The 16403-nt window shown below is 38.3% G+C and overlaps 2 protein-coding genes across 3 annotated transcripts in view; one reads left to right on the top strand and one right to left on the bottom strand.

Moving 5' to 3' along the window:
- Positions 1-71: 71 nt before the first annotated feature.
- Positions 72-8894, top strand: LOC110975223 (uncharacterized). Its single transcript, XM_022227504.2, has 4 exons — positions 72-299; positions 2092-2253; positions 4511-4624; positions 6715-8894. Exons 1-4 carry the CDS (start codon positions 229-231, stop codon positions 7145-7147), a joined length of 780 nt encoding a protein of 259 aa, XP_022083196.2. The 5' UTR covers positions 72-228; the 3' UTR covers positions 7148-8894.
- A 796-nt stretch (positions 8895-9690) lies between these two features.
- The window catches only part of bpnt1 (3'(2'), 5'-bisphosphate nucleotidase 1), a 39682-nt gene continuing 32969 nt past the window's right edge, over positions 9691-16403 (bottom strand). For both annotated transcript variants that reach the window (XM_022227505.2, XM_087147744.1), the window contains exon 7: positions 9691-15900. In XM_022227505.2, the coding sequence (XP_022083197.2) occupies positions 15740-15900 (161 nt within the window). In that variant the 3' untranslated portion in view covers positions 9691-15739. The remainder of the gene's footprint in view (positions 15901-16403) is intronic.

Raw genomic sequence — 16403 nt, forward strand, 5'->3', positions numbered from 1 at the left:
TATATGAATATAAAATTGTATTCATACAACAATCGTCGATAGAACACGTATCTACCAATTAGAATGCTTCTTTGCATCACATGACAACACACCGCCAAGCTTGAGAAGAATAATGTTTGTATCAGGACAGTCTGTGGATTTGATAATTTTGTTGGATTGGCGAAAGGCCTAGTACTAGGCTACGTAATAAAATTAGCAAATTAAACATCATTTCTGAAAAGGCTACGAATGGATCACCAACCACTGGAAAACAGCAGTACTAAAGAGCTGACAGATGTACAGCAAAATTTTGAAAAACGGTAGGCCTAGGCTGTTTAACAAAATGTTAGGCCTATCTGGTTATTGTTGACGTTGCATGGATGGAGTATTTGTAGGCCTACTAAAATCATAGCAATTATATTATAGCAATTGCAATCATAGCAGTCAAGTGAAAATACACACATTGAATATGTGAAATTTTTAGGTTTATATGTAGATGAGAGACTCCGATAAGCCTTATCGCAAATACTGCATGGGTGGTTTTGCATAATACTAGGCATGCTAGGTAGAAAGGCATTGTGGGAAGGAAAAGGAGGCAATGTTTGCTCCTTTTTCCTTTCCACAATGCCTTTCTACCATTGTGCAAAATCACCCCCGCAGTATTTGCGATAAGGCTTAGGCTGTGGAAAAAGCACATTAATAATATGGATGTGCAATTATTTCAAGAAACATTGGTGTTAAATACGTAAACTGAAAACATTCGTCCCTCAAGGCATATTGTACATACTTTATAATACCCTAAAATTACCTTAATTAAATGGAATATTAGCTTGGGACAATTGTAGAGTTTGTCAAACAAACAGAATACTTTAAATATACATGTCCGACATGGTGCAACCCCACAGCGAAGCTCCCCTAATCCAGTGCCATCCTCTATTTGGAATGAAGCAGACACTACAATAAAACAACTTTTAACGCCTGTTAACTCTGGTCTAGGTGCTGGGCTGATTAGTTCTTCTGAAGCAGCGGTTGTTTTCAAGAAAATTCTGCCTGAAGTTTTAACGGATAAGGATCTTATGGGGCATAAGAAACCTGCACACAATATCAATGGCGGACAACATTGTGTACGTTTATGTGAAAAACTAAAACAACAAATAACCCTACAAAAAGCCAATGCAGATGTAACATTTCTTCTGATCCCAATGCCTTCCTGCAAGCAATCAGACTTCACAATCGTGCGTTGAAAACTGCAAGAAAGGACAGTGAGTACAAGACAGCTTGTAAGCAAAATAAGGCATTCAGGGAAAACCCTTTCAACTTTGCCAAAACGGTATGCAAGCCAGGAAATACCTCGAACACAGTTGTCTTCTTTTTATAATTGTAAAGCACTTAAATTAGATGATATTTATTCTCTTTATCTCGGGACTTTCATGCATCAATTACATAATAATCTGTTACCTGAATTTATCCGTGCTACTTTTGTATGTTTATAAGAAACGATGAAGTGCATGGTCACTTCACTATACAGTGCACTAAATTTGATCAATCTTTTGCTCGTACCACTGCTACTCATGTGTCATGGGTCTCAAGTGATCTCTGGATGTGGAATTGCAATGAAGAGGAACAGTCAAAGAAAAAAAAAATCTGCTTAAAAGAACATTCACAGTAAAAAATGTCATGTTATGTGCAGGGTGTCAGGATACAAGGTCAAAATACATTTTGTGTTAGTGACATAAATTGTAACTAGGGTGAAATTTCTGCAGAGTGGTGCACATTGTATAGAAAATGTATCGAGGCTTATAGGTTCCAAATGTTCATTTCATGACTTATTCATTATCTTGTATTTCAGTTGCTGTGGGGGTTTTCAACAGAATTTTCTGAGCTGTAGGCCAGCCATACTGTAGTTTGTCATCAGCTGATATTAAGCTTGACTCAAATAAGTTGCTCAGTGAAATTTGCGAACTCCTGAAGTTGTTGCACAGGTTGTCAAATTTTGGCTCAAAGTACACATATATATATACCGGTATGTAGCTAGACTTGTTGGTGTGTTGCATCTCAACTTTGTTCCCTGTGTCCACTGTCTACTTCTTTTTTTCCTTTTTTTGCCAACAGATTCAGTTGTCCGATCTGCTTGGACCCCAAGCTGAAAATGGTGGTGTCAGTTTGTCAACACAGGATCTGTTCTGACTGCTTGTATGACCAAGACAACAAGCTGCACAAGGCCATGAAAAATTGTCCCTCTTGCAAAAGGCAGAATGCATTTCCAGAAGACAGGTGTGTTGAAGTCTATTTGAGTAATTTGGGCCAACCAGACGTGTTTCTATTTGGCAATCTCTACTTAAGACCCTGCTGCACTGCTACTATAAAACATGTCTCCAACTGCCTAAATTGGGGAGAATTTCTTATTTCGTGTCCTCCTCCCCCACCTGACTCCTTAAAAACCAACTCCAATGATCTTAAAAGTTTTGAAAATAAATTATTATTGTGTTTAGTGTGTACTAAATCATATCTATTCATTACCAAATCATGTATTGCATACTGTATTTTGCCCAAACTTTTGAAATGTGTCTTCGAGTTTTATGAAATATTTCCACTATCTGACCGCTGGCGGCACTGTTGAGAAACGAAATTTGTATGATGTTGATATCGGAGAAAACATTGAAACTGGTATCCGTGACACAACTGGTCCCGCGTACATGTACAGTACATGAATGTGGAGCTACATGTGCATGCACCGCGTACCGGGGATCAATCTGTGTACCAGGTCCCCTGTGCCACATTATCTCTTTTCCGTCAAGAGTTTGTGCTCCTTTCATGGTTCTCTACAATAATGCTGAAATCCTGCATCATTGGTGGATTTACTAGAAATTCTGCCAAAAAAACCTGGATAGAAATTCTTTTAGTTTCCGAAGAATGAGAGCATTCTTCAAGTCCATGCTTTTGTCCGCAGCTACCCTTTGTGAGCTATGCATGCCTAAATCGCACGCACTTTGGTATTTCCTCTCCATGGTAATACATCACTGAAATCAATATTCATTAGATGCTAATGAGTCGTGACGACGCATCTGTTTTTACAATACTGGAATGGACTCGCAGGAAAACTGTGTTTTACATGTATTAACACAAAAACGTGTACTGCAAGGGAGGTATTGATATGTGCCACTTTTATTAGACTTGACTCTTCTGAATAGAGAAAAATTCTGCATTGTTTGAGTTGGCCTTTGAATACTCAGCCCTTCATTTGTATAAAAATCAAAGGAAGATTACCTGAGACTGTAGAGGTGAGTTTGGACTGATATCGCACCTTTTAAAGAAATTTTAAAATTGCAATGAAATAACAGGTGCAAGTGTCCTAAAAGTAATTGTTGCTCTTTTATGCACAGTGGGTAGGGCAAAAACCTGCATGTTGTAAATGTGTCAGGTAAATTTTAAAAGATGACATTAGGAGTGCATTTACATGTACTTCCTGATTCATTTAACAGGAGAATTCAGTTCTACCTGAAAACAAAACATTGCAAAGGAGTACCCGTCACATTGGCAGTGTGCATGTAGTGGCACAGTAACCATGTCATTATACTTTTCATTCGAAGTTGCAAAGAACAAATGCAGAGGAGATCATTAACATCCATACTTTTCAGATTAAAATTGAATTCAACCAATGCTTTATACATCAGCAAGAATTCTAGTTTAGTTTCAATCCATTTAGAGTCTACAAGAAATTTGGATGTCAGGCTTTTTTGGAGATTTTCAAGTAGCGGCAAAAACATGTATTTGTTAGATATTGGGAAATGCTGCTAGTGGGAGGGTAACTCGTTCAGCAGGTCAGTTTACAGCATTCTACAATGCATGCATGCTTTTTTCCAAACTTGATTGGGTAACAGTTGGCAGACTGCATTGGAGTCTTCAAACCTGAGACTCCTTGCCCAAGTTTTAGAGTAATAAGTCTTTGTTCCTAATCTCTCATGGGCAGTTCCATGCAAACGTGGAAATTGGTCATGCTGTTACCAATCCTCTTATTGTCTGAAATTCATACAGAAGTTCTACTAACATTGAAAAGTGGCAGTATAAGTAATAGAGTAATAGGTAGTACTGTCACCTTTGCTTTTTTTCAATTAAAAAAACTTGTTTACGAATTACGAATAAGAAAAAGGTGCCCACGCTTTCATGTGTAGGTGTCTTGGCCATGAGTAACAGTAGTTAAGCTTTGGTCAGCAGATGCAAGTCTCAAAACCGTCCAAAAGTGCCAATAGTTTACCTCATTATGAGATATATTATACCTTGTGTCTTTGAATCCAAACTCGGGTACTTCTAAGAACAGAATTCATTTTTCGTTGATAGTATTCTGCTTCATATTCCAATACACCAATGTACGAGTTAACATATTGTTCTAACAATTCTGAAGTGTTTTAGAACAGAAAGTCACAGTTCATTTTCAATGTCATTTCTCAAGTCACCAAAAAGTTGTATTCCTGATAGCATGTGAAAATAGATTGCATGGTGGTCATGTTTTTCGACATTTTCCCTCATTTAGACCTGATATACCTGAAGATGCCATTCTGATTCAGCGACACCTCGGTGTGACTGAGTGTCCCTTGGATGGCTGTAAGGCTGGACTTTGGATATGGGATGTTGAGAAACACATTGAGTGAGTATTACGTGCATGTCTTTATAAGAGTATCGTCAACCCTAACGGTCCTCAATCCTCTAATGAGAAAATATAGAAAAGCTAGTTTCTGTTTTCAGCTGAAGAGTTGAGGACTATTAGGATAAAAATAGCTTTTATGTATTTTCTTCTGCTACTTGGTTTCAGATCCTTCGTGGCTTCACCCTAAAGAGCCATGCAGCTTTTCAATATGGTTTCCCTTATTAGTTACCATTTTAGCAAAACATTTTCCAACCTGTTTACTCGGACTTTGTATGTGTCCTCAAAAATTTGAGTAGTACATTGAGTAATAGGCTGTGAGTACAATGATGTGGCCGTATCCTAGTAGAGATGAATGTTCACCTCAAATAGTCCCTTTCTGGTTTTGTATGTGTTTACACAACAGACCAAGCGTGCGAAGTCTGCTTGAATCCGCCTTTTCTCACACAAAGTCTCACACAATTTGACATTTCCTTACTGTTTATATTCTGATATCCAGTTAAATGATGTGCTTGGACTGAGTCAATTCTAATGAGTCACTGTTCAAATATTTGACTTTCAATTCGATCGAATATCCACATATTCAGTCGTACTGACCAGCAGACTTTGATGAACAGCATATGGAAACGGTCGACAAATTTCGCGCATTGTGATTGGCCAACACGTTGAAAACTCTTGGAGGCGCACCATTGTGAATCGTCTGTATTGAACATAGAGATGCTTTCTGGATGCACTTCGAGTACATGTATTACAGAAATGAACATTTTATGCTAAGGTGAAACATGCATTAAACAAGATGGTAATGCGTTATCCGTATATTTATACATAAATTTACATAAACAAAATTTGTACAAATCGTTAAAACATAGAATTGTAAGTTTGGCAAACAATGGAGCAGTATGATCAGAATAGCCAGTCTTATCAATGATACGTACAGCTCTTTTATGCAACTTCAGGATTTGTTTAACAATAGATGTAGCCCACCCCATGTAATAATGGAATAGTTCAAGAACAAAGGAATTATATGCAAGGGCAAGCAAAATACGGCTTGGTGAAGAAAACTTGAAGCCATTTATTATGCCAATATTTTTTTAATCTTTACTTGCTACATCATTACAGTGGTCCTTTCAAGTTAAATGCTAGTCAATAATACCTACAAATCAAGTGCATTTTGATTGTTTCAGGTTTGTACCATTTACAGCAATTGGAAGATCATGTAATTTAAGTAAATGAATGCATAGTTTGTTGGCTAAAAGCCACTCATTTATATTGATAAGCTCTCCATTGATACTTGAATGGCTGTATCAACATTAGTGTGACTAGATGTAACAGGCTGGTGTCATCAGCAAAAAGGCGAAAAAGATATATCTGATGTATTGCAGTATTACTGATATAAAGCAGGGGACCCAGGGTCCAGGGGACTCTGCAAGATATAACATAAGCATCCTAGTTAACCCAATTATATGGAACAAACTGTTTTCTATTACTTAAATAGCTTTTAAACCAGTTTAGCGCAGTCCCGCGGACACCATAATGTTCCAGTTTACAGATTGAAATATCAGTTGCAATAACGCATACAGTTGTATACTGTAATCTTTATAAGAGCTTCTTACTTTGAGAACTATCTCCAGCCTCGATTTAGCAAGATTTAACAGATGAACAATACTTTTTGCCCCATAAAAATTTCTATTCCTTTAAATTAAATTTTTTCATAAATGATTTACTTTTGAATCGTAAGATATACATGTATTCAGTCACTTTTCATTTGAATCTGCTTGAAACAAGCCTCCATAGTGCAATTTTCCCCATTTAAAACAATAGAAAATTTTTCTCCTTTTTATGAATTTGCATTCAAATATTCAAACTCGGAAAATAATATTGGAATATTCGAAAATCGATTGAATATTTGGATTTTTGGCATAGCACTGAGTGCAAGTGTACCCAGTGGTGGCAAATGTGATGTGCCACCAATGGGTTCACTTGCACCCATCACAACCTTGTTCAGATTGAAGGCAAATTAGCCAGTGACACTTTTTGTATCCTCATAAGCATGATAAGCCTGTCGCATGGATTTGTTTATTTTTTCTCAATAGATCTTGTCCGTATGCTGTAGTTTCACCAAAACCTGGTGCCAAAAGGGGACGGAAGCCAACCCCAAAGCAGGCAGAAAATGCCAGCACGTCGCCGGTGGCAAAACGACAGAAGCAGGCCCCACTGCCCAGCACCTGCTCCAAATCACCCAGCCAGGAGGACGCAGCATCCACCAGCCGAGTCACCCGGAGCAGTTCCAGCGCAGGTCAGGTTCAGCAGCCCTGCCGGTATCCACTGAGGTCAACCAGCCAAAGACAAATCTCCAAAGAACAAAACTACCAGTATCGTAGCTTAGACTACAGCTACCAAGCCTGTGACTTTGGCAGACACATGCAGCAGCACATGACTGGAGTTCCTCTTAACCAGTGGAATCATTTTGTCCACGTAGCCCAGAGAGGGGACCATATATGGCAGCAGTACTATTACTCATACTGATGATCTGCCAGAAAATGAATTAAAAGAAACTGAATTTTTTTTCCAAAGTTCAACTTGTACTGTCAAACTTCCTTGATGCTGATGCACCTTACAAAGAAGGGTTTACATTGATATGTACTGGTTTGTTACCACATGTTGTAGTGTGGCCAGAAGACTCCAACCATAAGCCTGACATTGGTTCTTTTGGGAGTAAAAGCTAGTTTTTCTCAACTCTTTGAACTTCATTTCGAAAAAAAAGATCAGAGAAGTTTAAGGCAAGGACCATGGAGACAAAGGGACAAAAATTTGACTGTCCTGTTGCATCTCAGATTCTTTCAAACTATGCGTTTATAGAAGTTTATAGCACCAACTCAGATATTATGCCCCAGAAATACTACCCTACGCAGTGCTTTGCTCGAAAGCAGAATTGCGATATTTTAAAAATCTGCCAGCATCGATGTAATGTAGCAACAGGGCAAAGCCACAGGGTCTGTGCATCCTTAGGTGTAAAAAACACTTCCTACCCTATGCCACAATAACCAAATCTGAACTTTTGTCTCTTCAAGATGTCAGAATTGGTTATTTTCTTGAACATTAGGCATTGCAGAGTTTGGTTTTGTTCAATGCGTCATTATTAAATACCATGCACATTGTGTACTTGCATGTGACCACATCCCGCAGATTCAGTCTTAAGGTCATTTTTGTCAATAATTTTGATTTAGTTTGCATTAGACACAGCAACCTGAGCTGCTTGTTTTGATGTACATGCATTAACGAGTTTAGTATCCTTATATGAAAATGGACATTATGTGGGTAAAATGTATTGACGGTTCTTAGTGAGTTAGTGCGCAGGATTCCTTCAAAAGCCTTTCACTCAAAAGTGGCTCTTGCGACTTGTGCCTCATTTTAAAGGATGGGTTATATATAGTCTATATGAAAATCTAGATCTGGAATTAAACATTTCTGTTGTCCTCGAAGACTTCCCACATCTCACCACTTACAAATAGTTTCTGCCATGTTACAAATAAAAATGGCCTTGACCTTCAGAGATAAAGTTCCAGGCCTGTAAATGTATTATTTGTTGTACAAAGAATTATTTATTGTAAAAAGAATTGTAAAAAAAAAAATCTAGAATTAATTAGCAGAATTTACTTGTACATGTAATAGGTTGTGAATGCTGTATCAGTTGTATTGTTGAATTTGATCTGTCTACAAAGGAGTGACATAAGCAACATGCTCTATTTATTTTTGTTTTTGTTTTGTTTTTCATTGAAGTAAGTTTTAGATGGAATGTCTTGCTCAAAGCCTTTCTTTTAGCCCATCAAATTTCAAGGTGTGTTTGATTCTTTTGGAGAATCGTTGTGGCCTCACAGCGTACGTACATGTACAAGATCCTTAAAAACACTTCAAACAAAACAAGATTTCATGAGGTACCAGAAATCCAAATTGGTGGAAAACATCTAATTTGTAAAAGAAATTTTGTGGTACCATGGAAAGAGGAGAATGAGCAGTCACCTGTTACAATTTCACAGTTACAATGTTAAATGCTCTGCCCATACACAGCTTCTTGGCAAGTATAAATTTACATGTCTAACAGCTGTCTGTGCAGTGATTCTGATCGTCATAAACTGTGATGAATAGTGTATTGTGGTAAACATCGTATCATTACAGCGAGGTATCTTTACTCCCTTGCCATTGTCAAACATGTATTTAGGATGCAATTTAATGAAGTACACGCACACTGTGTCCATTAAATTTAACAAAACTATATAGTTGCCAGCTTCCCTGAAGTGGTACTTCTTTACTGGCGTATCTGCTTTGTTGTGTGCATCTAAAATTCAACATGCTATTAGTTTGGACAGTGAAGTTCACTGGGGTAGGAATTGAGCCAACATCGGAACACCATACTGGTGTCTTGCCAACTGATAAGCTTTACCCCATTTTAAAACAATCTAATTTGAATTACATACAGATGCATGCAGTTGTAGTCAGAGAAACACAATTACTTGGTAAGGGTGCCTTCAGATTGGTCTAAAGCCCTTTGTCATCGAGTAGAATATTTATTTTTTACTTAACACATTTTTGCAAAATTTAAGAATCCTCATTGCTTAAATTAGCAGTATTCTCTGAAAATGGCAAATTAGGCAACTTTCCCTCCATTTTATCAATCACAAAAAGCAAAGACGGCTATAAAACAAATCTACAAGGTGTATTCAGTTCACAATCGGCTTGGCAGAGTTCCAACTTTCAGACTCCAGAAGCAAAACTGACAAAACAGAACAATTGTCTTTTTTCATACGTTTAATCCTCAAATATTACTGTCTAATGAAAGTCAATTCTACTCATGTGTTCTTTACCTCAGAGTTTCATTATGAAAAGTTTACTATACTTGGAATGTACGTAGCAGTTTGCATTAAGCACCAAGATGTTTGATGGTTTATTTAAGAGGAACCACTACCCAGTTGATGGGGGACTTTGACACCACTAACACCTGTGAAATTACTGAGTGCAAGTACTTCGGCCCAGTTGGACACAAATCAGACCTTTCCAAAATGCGAGTGGAATTTTGCTTTTCACACTCTGTGCAGAAATTTATTAGTGCAACCAAGGGCTCTAATCTGTGGGTCATTTGTAGTCTAGCTTCCTATGACTTCTTTGAGGTGAGCAAACATGTCACAGGCACAGGACCGTGCCTGGCTATTAAAAAGCCTCATTCTCATTGCTGTGTTAGACTAGGCTAGTACAAAGCTACAACAAAATTGCCCAAGTGCTACTGAGAAAAAATTATACATTTATGCACAAACAGGTTTTTTTTTTCATTTAGGAAACAATATAAAAAATTCTGAGGGTCACTGTGATATAAACTCTTATATAGACACTGAAAGTTATAACAAATCTGTAAAAACCAAGTCAAAACACAAGATTCACCGCAACAAAGAATCCAGGGAAATGTTCTACAAAATGACATGTTTAAGGATTAAGAAATGTCACCTGGCATGAACTACTCGACAATGCCATTTTGAAATGTACAGGTAATTTGTAACTAAATTTGTTTCTTTCATAAAGCAATCTATGCACTTATCTATGCAGTACAAAGAAACAGCAAGAGTAGATTATAAGTGGCTTATAAAGACAGCAATGATTTCAGTACTTACATCTATACCATGGATCGGAGGTAAACTTCAACCTGCCTCCCCTAATGTTTTCAGATTTTCATACAAAATTTACCCACACCTTAAGGGATGGAGTTGAAGTCTAAATTTCTACTCACTCTAATGGTAAAGAAACAAATCTGCAGGTTTGAGGAAATCACAATTTCAAAATATGAAAGGGGATGAACTTGGGGGTTGGCAAAGCTAAACTAATCAAGCAACACTAATGAACAAGTCATTAACAAGCATCAACAATGCCCAACATCCAGCAATATTCTATGCTAACACCTGAAAGACTACGCTGGAAAATTGGAGTTGTACATGTAGGTTTTGCAAAAAGACTTATAATTTGTCCTTAAAATAATCTATAGCCGTACAAAGTTCCAGTTGCAGATAGATACATTATGCCAGCTTGAAGTCAAAATTACAATTGCTACGTTTAATTTGTTTTCAGAATTTTATAATAAAATATTTGATAAAAATATTCTAATACAATGGCCAAACAAAAAACTTGATTCCAAATAAAGCTATTCTTGTAAATTTACAAGGTACATTTACAGCAATTACGTACAGTACTGTTTTGTTTTTGTATCAATAGTCAAACAATAGTTAACTATTAAAATTACATTTTGAAACCAATCACCTTCAATGTTCTTCAAGTCGGCTGAGAAAGTAAAATAATGACATTAGAGAAGGATCTTTAACAGCATTCACTGTACTCTTTTTTGTGAATTTGTGTGCTCTATTGCTGCGTCTGAAAGTCTGACTTTGGCTGACGAGAATGGGTGCACCTATGAAAGGTATTAGATATAAGCTGAATCCACTTCCCCAAGACACATGTGTGACGCCAAGCCGCAGCCAAAACTCTGGGACTCAGCTCATGAATTGCACAGTCTTGTCACTGCTAGTGACTTATGCATCCCGTCTAATTCAGTAGCAACAGCTCTTACAGACATTGATAACACCACACTTTGTTGACTTTTGTATTTTCCTACGGTACCTAGTGGACCATGGGCCCCTTTCTGGCTCCAGAGTGAAGAACGAAGTGTAATGTCATTGGGGTATTGGCCTTATGGACTATGCATGAATGTCAGATTGCACGGTGACCAAGAAAAGCAAAGGGCACTTACATGACACTTGTTTTTTCACCATGATATCCATTTACTTTTTAGACTAAATGCCTAAAAAATGGCAGGGACATAGGAAGTTTCATCTTCCTTCTGTTACATCTTAAGGCTGTAGGCCAGAACCAGGGGCAAGAGAGGCAAGAGCTTTTCCTCTTGCAAGTTGGAGGCACTGTCATCAGATGTTCCACATGTCTGCCACACAGCAACAAATGGTGGGATTTTCTTGTGTGAGCAAAAACTGTGGTACTCGGTGCATGTGCACACACATGTAAGTGACTCAAAATGAAGTGAAAGTGAGGTGGTCTTTTCCAATTTTGTTTGTGTAACCACTGAAAGAGTTTCTACAAACATGTTAAGGTTAGAGGACCCGTTCCTCATTCTGTACGACATGACTACCTGACTCCTTACACAATGTACATGTACAGTGTATGCGCCAGCCAAACTTCCTTGCAAAGGCGTGAATTGTCTGCCACAAACACTGGCCTTTGGCAGCCAATGCAATTGCACAAACTGGAAGGTCACAACATTCTCCATCTCTTCCATAGCAACAGAAATTGACAGTAGAATGTTGGGCCCAATTTCCTGGCTACGCTTACCATAGAATTACATGGATAGCAGAGGATCCACCTTCCCTGCTGACAGGAATTTTAGCACTTATCACAAAGGGGTGTTAATATAAGCTATTTGAGTCATATATTGCCAGCCAATGTGAAATGCTGTTAATGCAAGACTTTATTCGATAAAGTAAAGATACTTTTAGCAAGAAGAGCTCTTACACTGGTCCTGGTCCACTGAAATAATATCTTTAACTTCCAAGTTAACAGACCAACAACTTTCAGGCATAGAATCAAACCAAATGTGATCAATGCAACTGCCATTCATCAGCTAGGCTTCCATTCATATTTTTGTTTGTTTTTCTTTTTTTTCTCAAAGTTCAAGGTACAACTATCTTACAATTTAAAGAGAACAGTTTCTTACTTTGTGGTTCTGGCAAGACTTGAATCCTCCAAAGCAATGGTCCCAAATTAATGAGACCTGATTTTACCAGTAACCCCAGACAACAGTGACTAACAAGTGTTTCCCTGACTCGAGCATTGCAAAAGTAGGCTGCATACGAAAGTTTGGCAGCACCCGGTGGCTAACAGACAAATCTATGAGAAATGGCTGCAGATGCTAGATGCCAACTTCTATAAGTCAACACTTTGGGATGAGGTCCTAAAAGAGCTGGGGTTTTAATTTGGATGGGAATGATTTCAGCTGTCCCATAAGTCCATCTTACACAGGGTTTTCTTATGGTCATTTGAAGTCTAAACTATGGCCTCGTGCATGTCAGCCTGCATGCATTGAGCACAACAATGGGTAAAAGTAGACTTTCTAAATGACCTGTCATGAGAAAAATAAAACCATTTTGTGGAAACAGTAAATGTACATACATTTATGTCTGATTTTCACAAAACTGGTGTCAAAATGGTTGCAAGACATTGAAGGCTTAGGACATAAAAAACTATGTCGACGATATTGAAAAAAAAAGTTGGGGGTGGGTTTTACCACCCACCCCTGGCTCTTTTAGGGTTAAGCTGACCATGCTTCATAGTTGTTTACTTTACATGCAGTCAGGCCTTGCTGGTAAAACATACAAGAAAATCGAAGATGGTTTACTTCAATTGTGCGATCTGGTTTGGCTGGATTTCTCTTCAGATGCTTTACTGGTCACTGTATTGGGAGATTCCAGTCTTGCCAAAATGTCCTATGAAAATTACCATTGTTAACAATCTAAGACACGTTTGTAGAGAATTCATATACACATTCCCTTGGCCCCGTTTGCATATACATCAAGCATTGTCATACCCATATATAGTTTACATACAGAACATTCACGGCAGTTGCATTTAAAATACACCACAAAATGTGTTTATACAGACAAATTCACTTTCCTATATATTGCTATAATATACAAGTTTCTTCCTTAATTATTTCTTAACTCTGAAAATAACATCTCTTTCGGTTAAACTTGAGACAATTATTTTGAATATCAACATCAATGCTGTCTGATTCTCTACAATACCGATACATTTTTCCGCAAGCTTATTTGGAAATAATAATTATACTTTACAATTTTCTCTTTCAAATATTCTGTACAAGAATAAAGCTGAATATACTGTGGGGAACAGTTCCTTACTACAGTGGGAAGTGACTGTAACTTCTTTGCATGATATACTGGTTCTTAAGAACACAATTAAAAAGAAACAGTCCACACAAAATCAAAATATATTTTCCGGTTAAAATCTTTACAAAAAATAAAAGACTTCTTTGTCCGACTGAATATGAATTCACTGTAGTGTTTGGTATAGTAATCTGTGCAGTCTCGCTCCTGTTATTCAGTCCAGTGTATTTCCGTTTACGGCTGTGTACCAAATTAGACTACCTTTAAGAACATGAGTAACGTGACAAGTTTTTTCAAGCATGTGTTTCTTTTCTTGTGCCTTTTCGTGGTGTTTCCTCCCACCACAACCCCCTTCCTCGGTTCATACTCACTTTCTTACTCTGACAGAAAATTTTCCACATGCCTAAAATTGAGGGGTGTGTGGGTGGGGGTGTTTGTCTGGTGTAACCAGCAACGAATATCAAGGTGCAGTGTGAGGTTGCATAAGTCCACCCTTTCTTGACTTATTAGGTGGCAACCCATGGTGCCTGCTTCCACTCTCACAAGGGAACCGTGCAGACAAGAATATCAAAATTCAACCCCTCCGTGCAAACTGACCAATGAGCCAATTTCCAGTTACACACGTTTTGCGACGATTCAAAATGGGTTCTCTACCCTTGCCAATAATTCTACGCAAATTACTGCCGAGGGCAAAAGGAGCATTCTTCTTATGCCATCCTCAGTGAAATGAGACAGAGCAAGTTACACTCTATGCCTTCAGCAGTTACCCCACTTGCTGGACCCTGAACTGATCTCACGGAGAGGTTACAGTCCCGAGTCCAAAGCTGATGTGGGTTCCGATTGAGTTTAAACTGGTACCCAGTGCAGACCCGGTACCCAGTGCAGACCCGGTACCCAGTGCACACCCGGTACCCAGTGCAGACCCGGTACCCAGTGCACACCCGGTACCCAGTGCACACCCGGTACCCAGTGCACACCCGGTACCCAGTGCACACCCGGTACCCAGTGCACACCCGGTACCCAGTGCAGACCCTCCATTGCATCACATGGGCAGAACACTGCTTATGGATTATTTGTATCCCAGGACAAACTTTAGTTTGTAAAGCCAGATAAAAGTATGGTCATTGCTGCATATTCCTTCACACAAAGAAATATCAAATTATAAACAATTGAAACCTGCAACAGACCACTGGTTGGTAAATGTTTATCATCTGTCCTTTTTTTTACTGTCCTATAACGTCACTTTTTGTCACAGTCAATAAATGTACATGTACTTTGCACAAATTCAAATTCAGTCTTGGCCTTTGTCTCTGGCAGGAAGCAAAAATGTTCCATCATGTTGCGTGCATACCACAATTTTTTTTTTTTTTTAATATATATATATAGTACATATACCAGTATATATATCGTTCTGCTGCATAGAGTAAAAACTAGTGAAGTGTATCCTTAATCATTAAGGAAATGGCAGTTGAACACCACAAAATGCAATCACCAGTCACATTTTTGTTTTCTTCTGACCCCAACTTGTTTCCTGTCATTAACTTTGCTTTTCACGGCACTACCATGGTGAAATTTCCATGCTAGTCCAAGCAGATTTCTGATTTTTCCATTTTTTTTCCCCTTGCAAATATTAACTTTTGCACAATTCAGCAATTGTGGACCATTCAGTGCCATGGACCAAATGCAACGGATTTTGCTTAATACAATAGTTTGGAATGTAATGATGATTTTTTTTGCTAATACGCAATTCACATAGAGTATTGGACTTACATCAGACTACATCCCCGATGTAGATCTTTAAGTTCATAAAAAGCTGTCAGTATTAAAAACAAGTGGTCCAATTTTCATCCTTCTTTCTATAAAATAAAAAAAGGAGGTGTTTTGTAACAAACATGCGATCCCCCCCTTCACAAGATGAGGCCTTCCATAGTACTGGAATCCAATGCAGTGTTCAACTGTTCATTTCTGGTGATAACTGATTGATCAAACCTTCCGACCGTTCCCATCATCACTGCTTCATCATCTCTTCTGGTCAAACCCCGCTATTTCAAACCATTTCCTGGTTGTCTGTGCCCTTGGTGATCAGTGCATGTGATGGTTGACTGCAATCAAACTGTCCAAACCTCATTTTTTTTTGCTGGCGGATCGTTGTCGCCGTGCACCACCGAGCTCACTCGACGCACTGTGTGGGCAGTTTTTCTCGTATAGACATGGGTACCCGATCAACATAGAATTGGTGATTACTGTAAGCAGCAATCACCCCACCCGTATTTATGTGATCAACATCCTTGTTGTAGGTGTACCTCTTGTTGTGACAGTCTGTCAATTTGCCTGTCCACAAAAAAAAAACACCAGGAAACACAGAAATGGGTAAACAGTTGCTGATTTCTTTCCACAAGTAGATTTTTTTAGGAACTTGTGACGAAGTTCGAGGATTTCTCCAAATCTTTGGTTCAAGTTTAGGATTTTCCACAGTATCTGAAACAAGACAGGTGTGTTGACAAATATGCCCCAGCAAGACTGCATGAAATCCATCCCCTAAGCATGCCATTGTTCATTTGAGTTTTTGACCTTGAAACTTATTTTTTGCATCCAAACTCAATAGGCTTCTTAGGCTCACTGATTACATGTAATTCCCAAGTTATCGCGCTGACAAGATTTCTCTTGTTTTAGCCAAGTTGACCTTGAACCTTAATATTTTGCAACCAAATTCAATAGGCTTCTTAGGATCACTGATTACAACCTACATACCAAATTTGAAGTCCACAGGACATGTTATATTTAAGTTATCGCGCTGACAAGATTTGTGGACTCACACCCACCCACACCCACGT

Source organism: Acanthaster planci, linkage group LG01, assembly GCF_054643075.1.
Source record: "Acanthaster planci isolate LZ-2023a linkage group LG01, COTS_SCS, whole genome shotgun sequence".
In the NCBI taxonomy this organism is placed as follows: domain Eukaryota; kingdom Metazoa; phylum Echinodermata; class Asteroidea; order Valvatida; family Acanthasteridae; genus Acanthaster; species Acanthaster planci.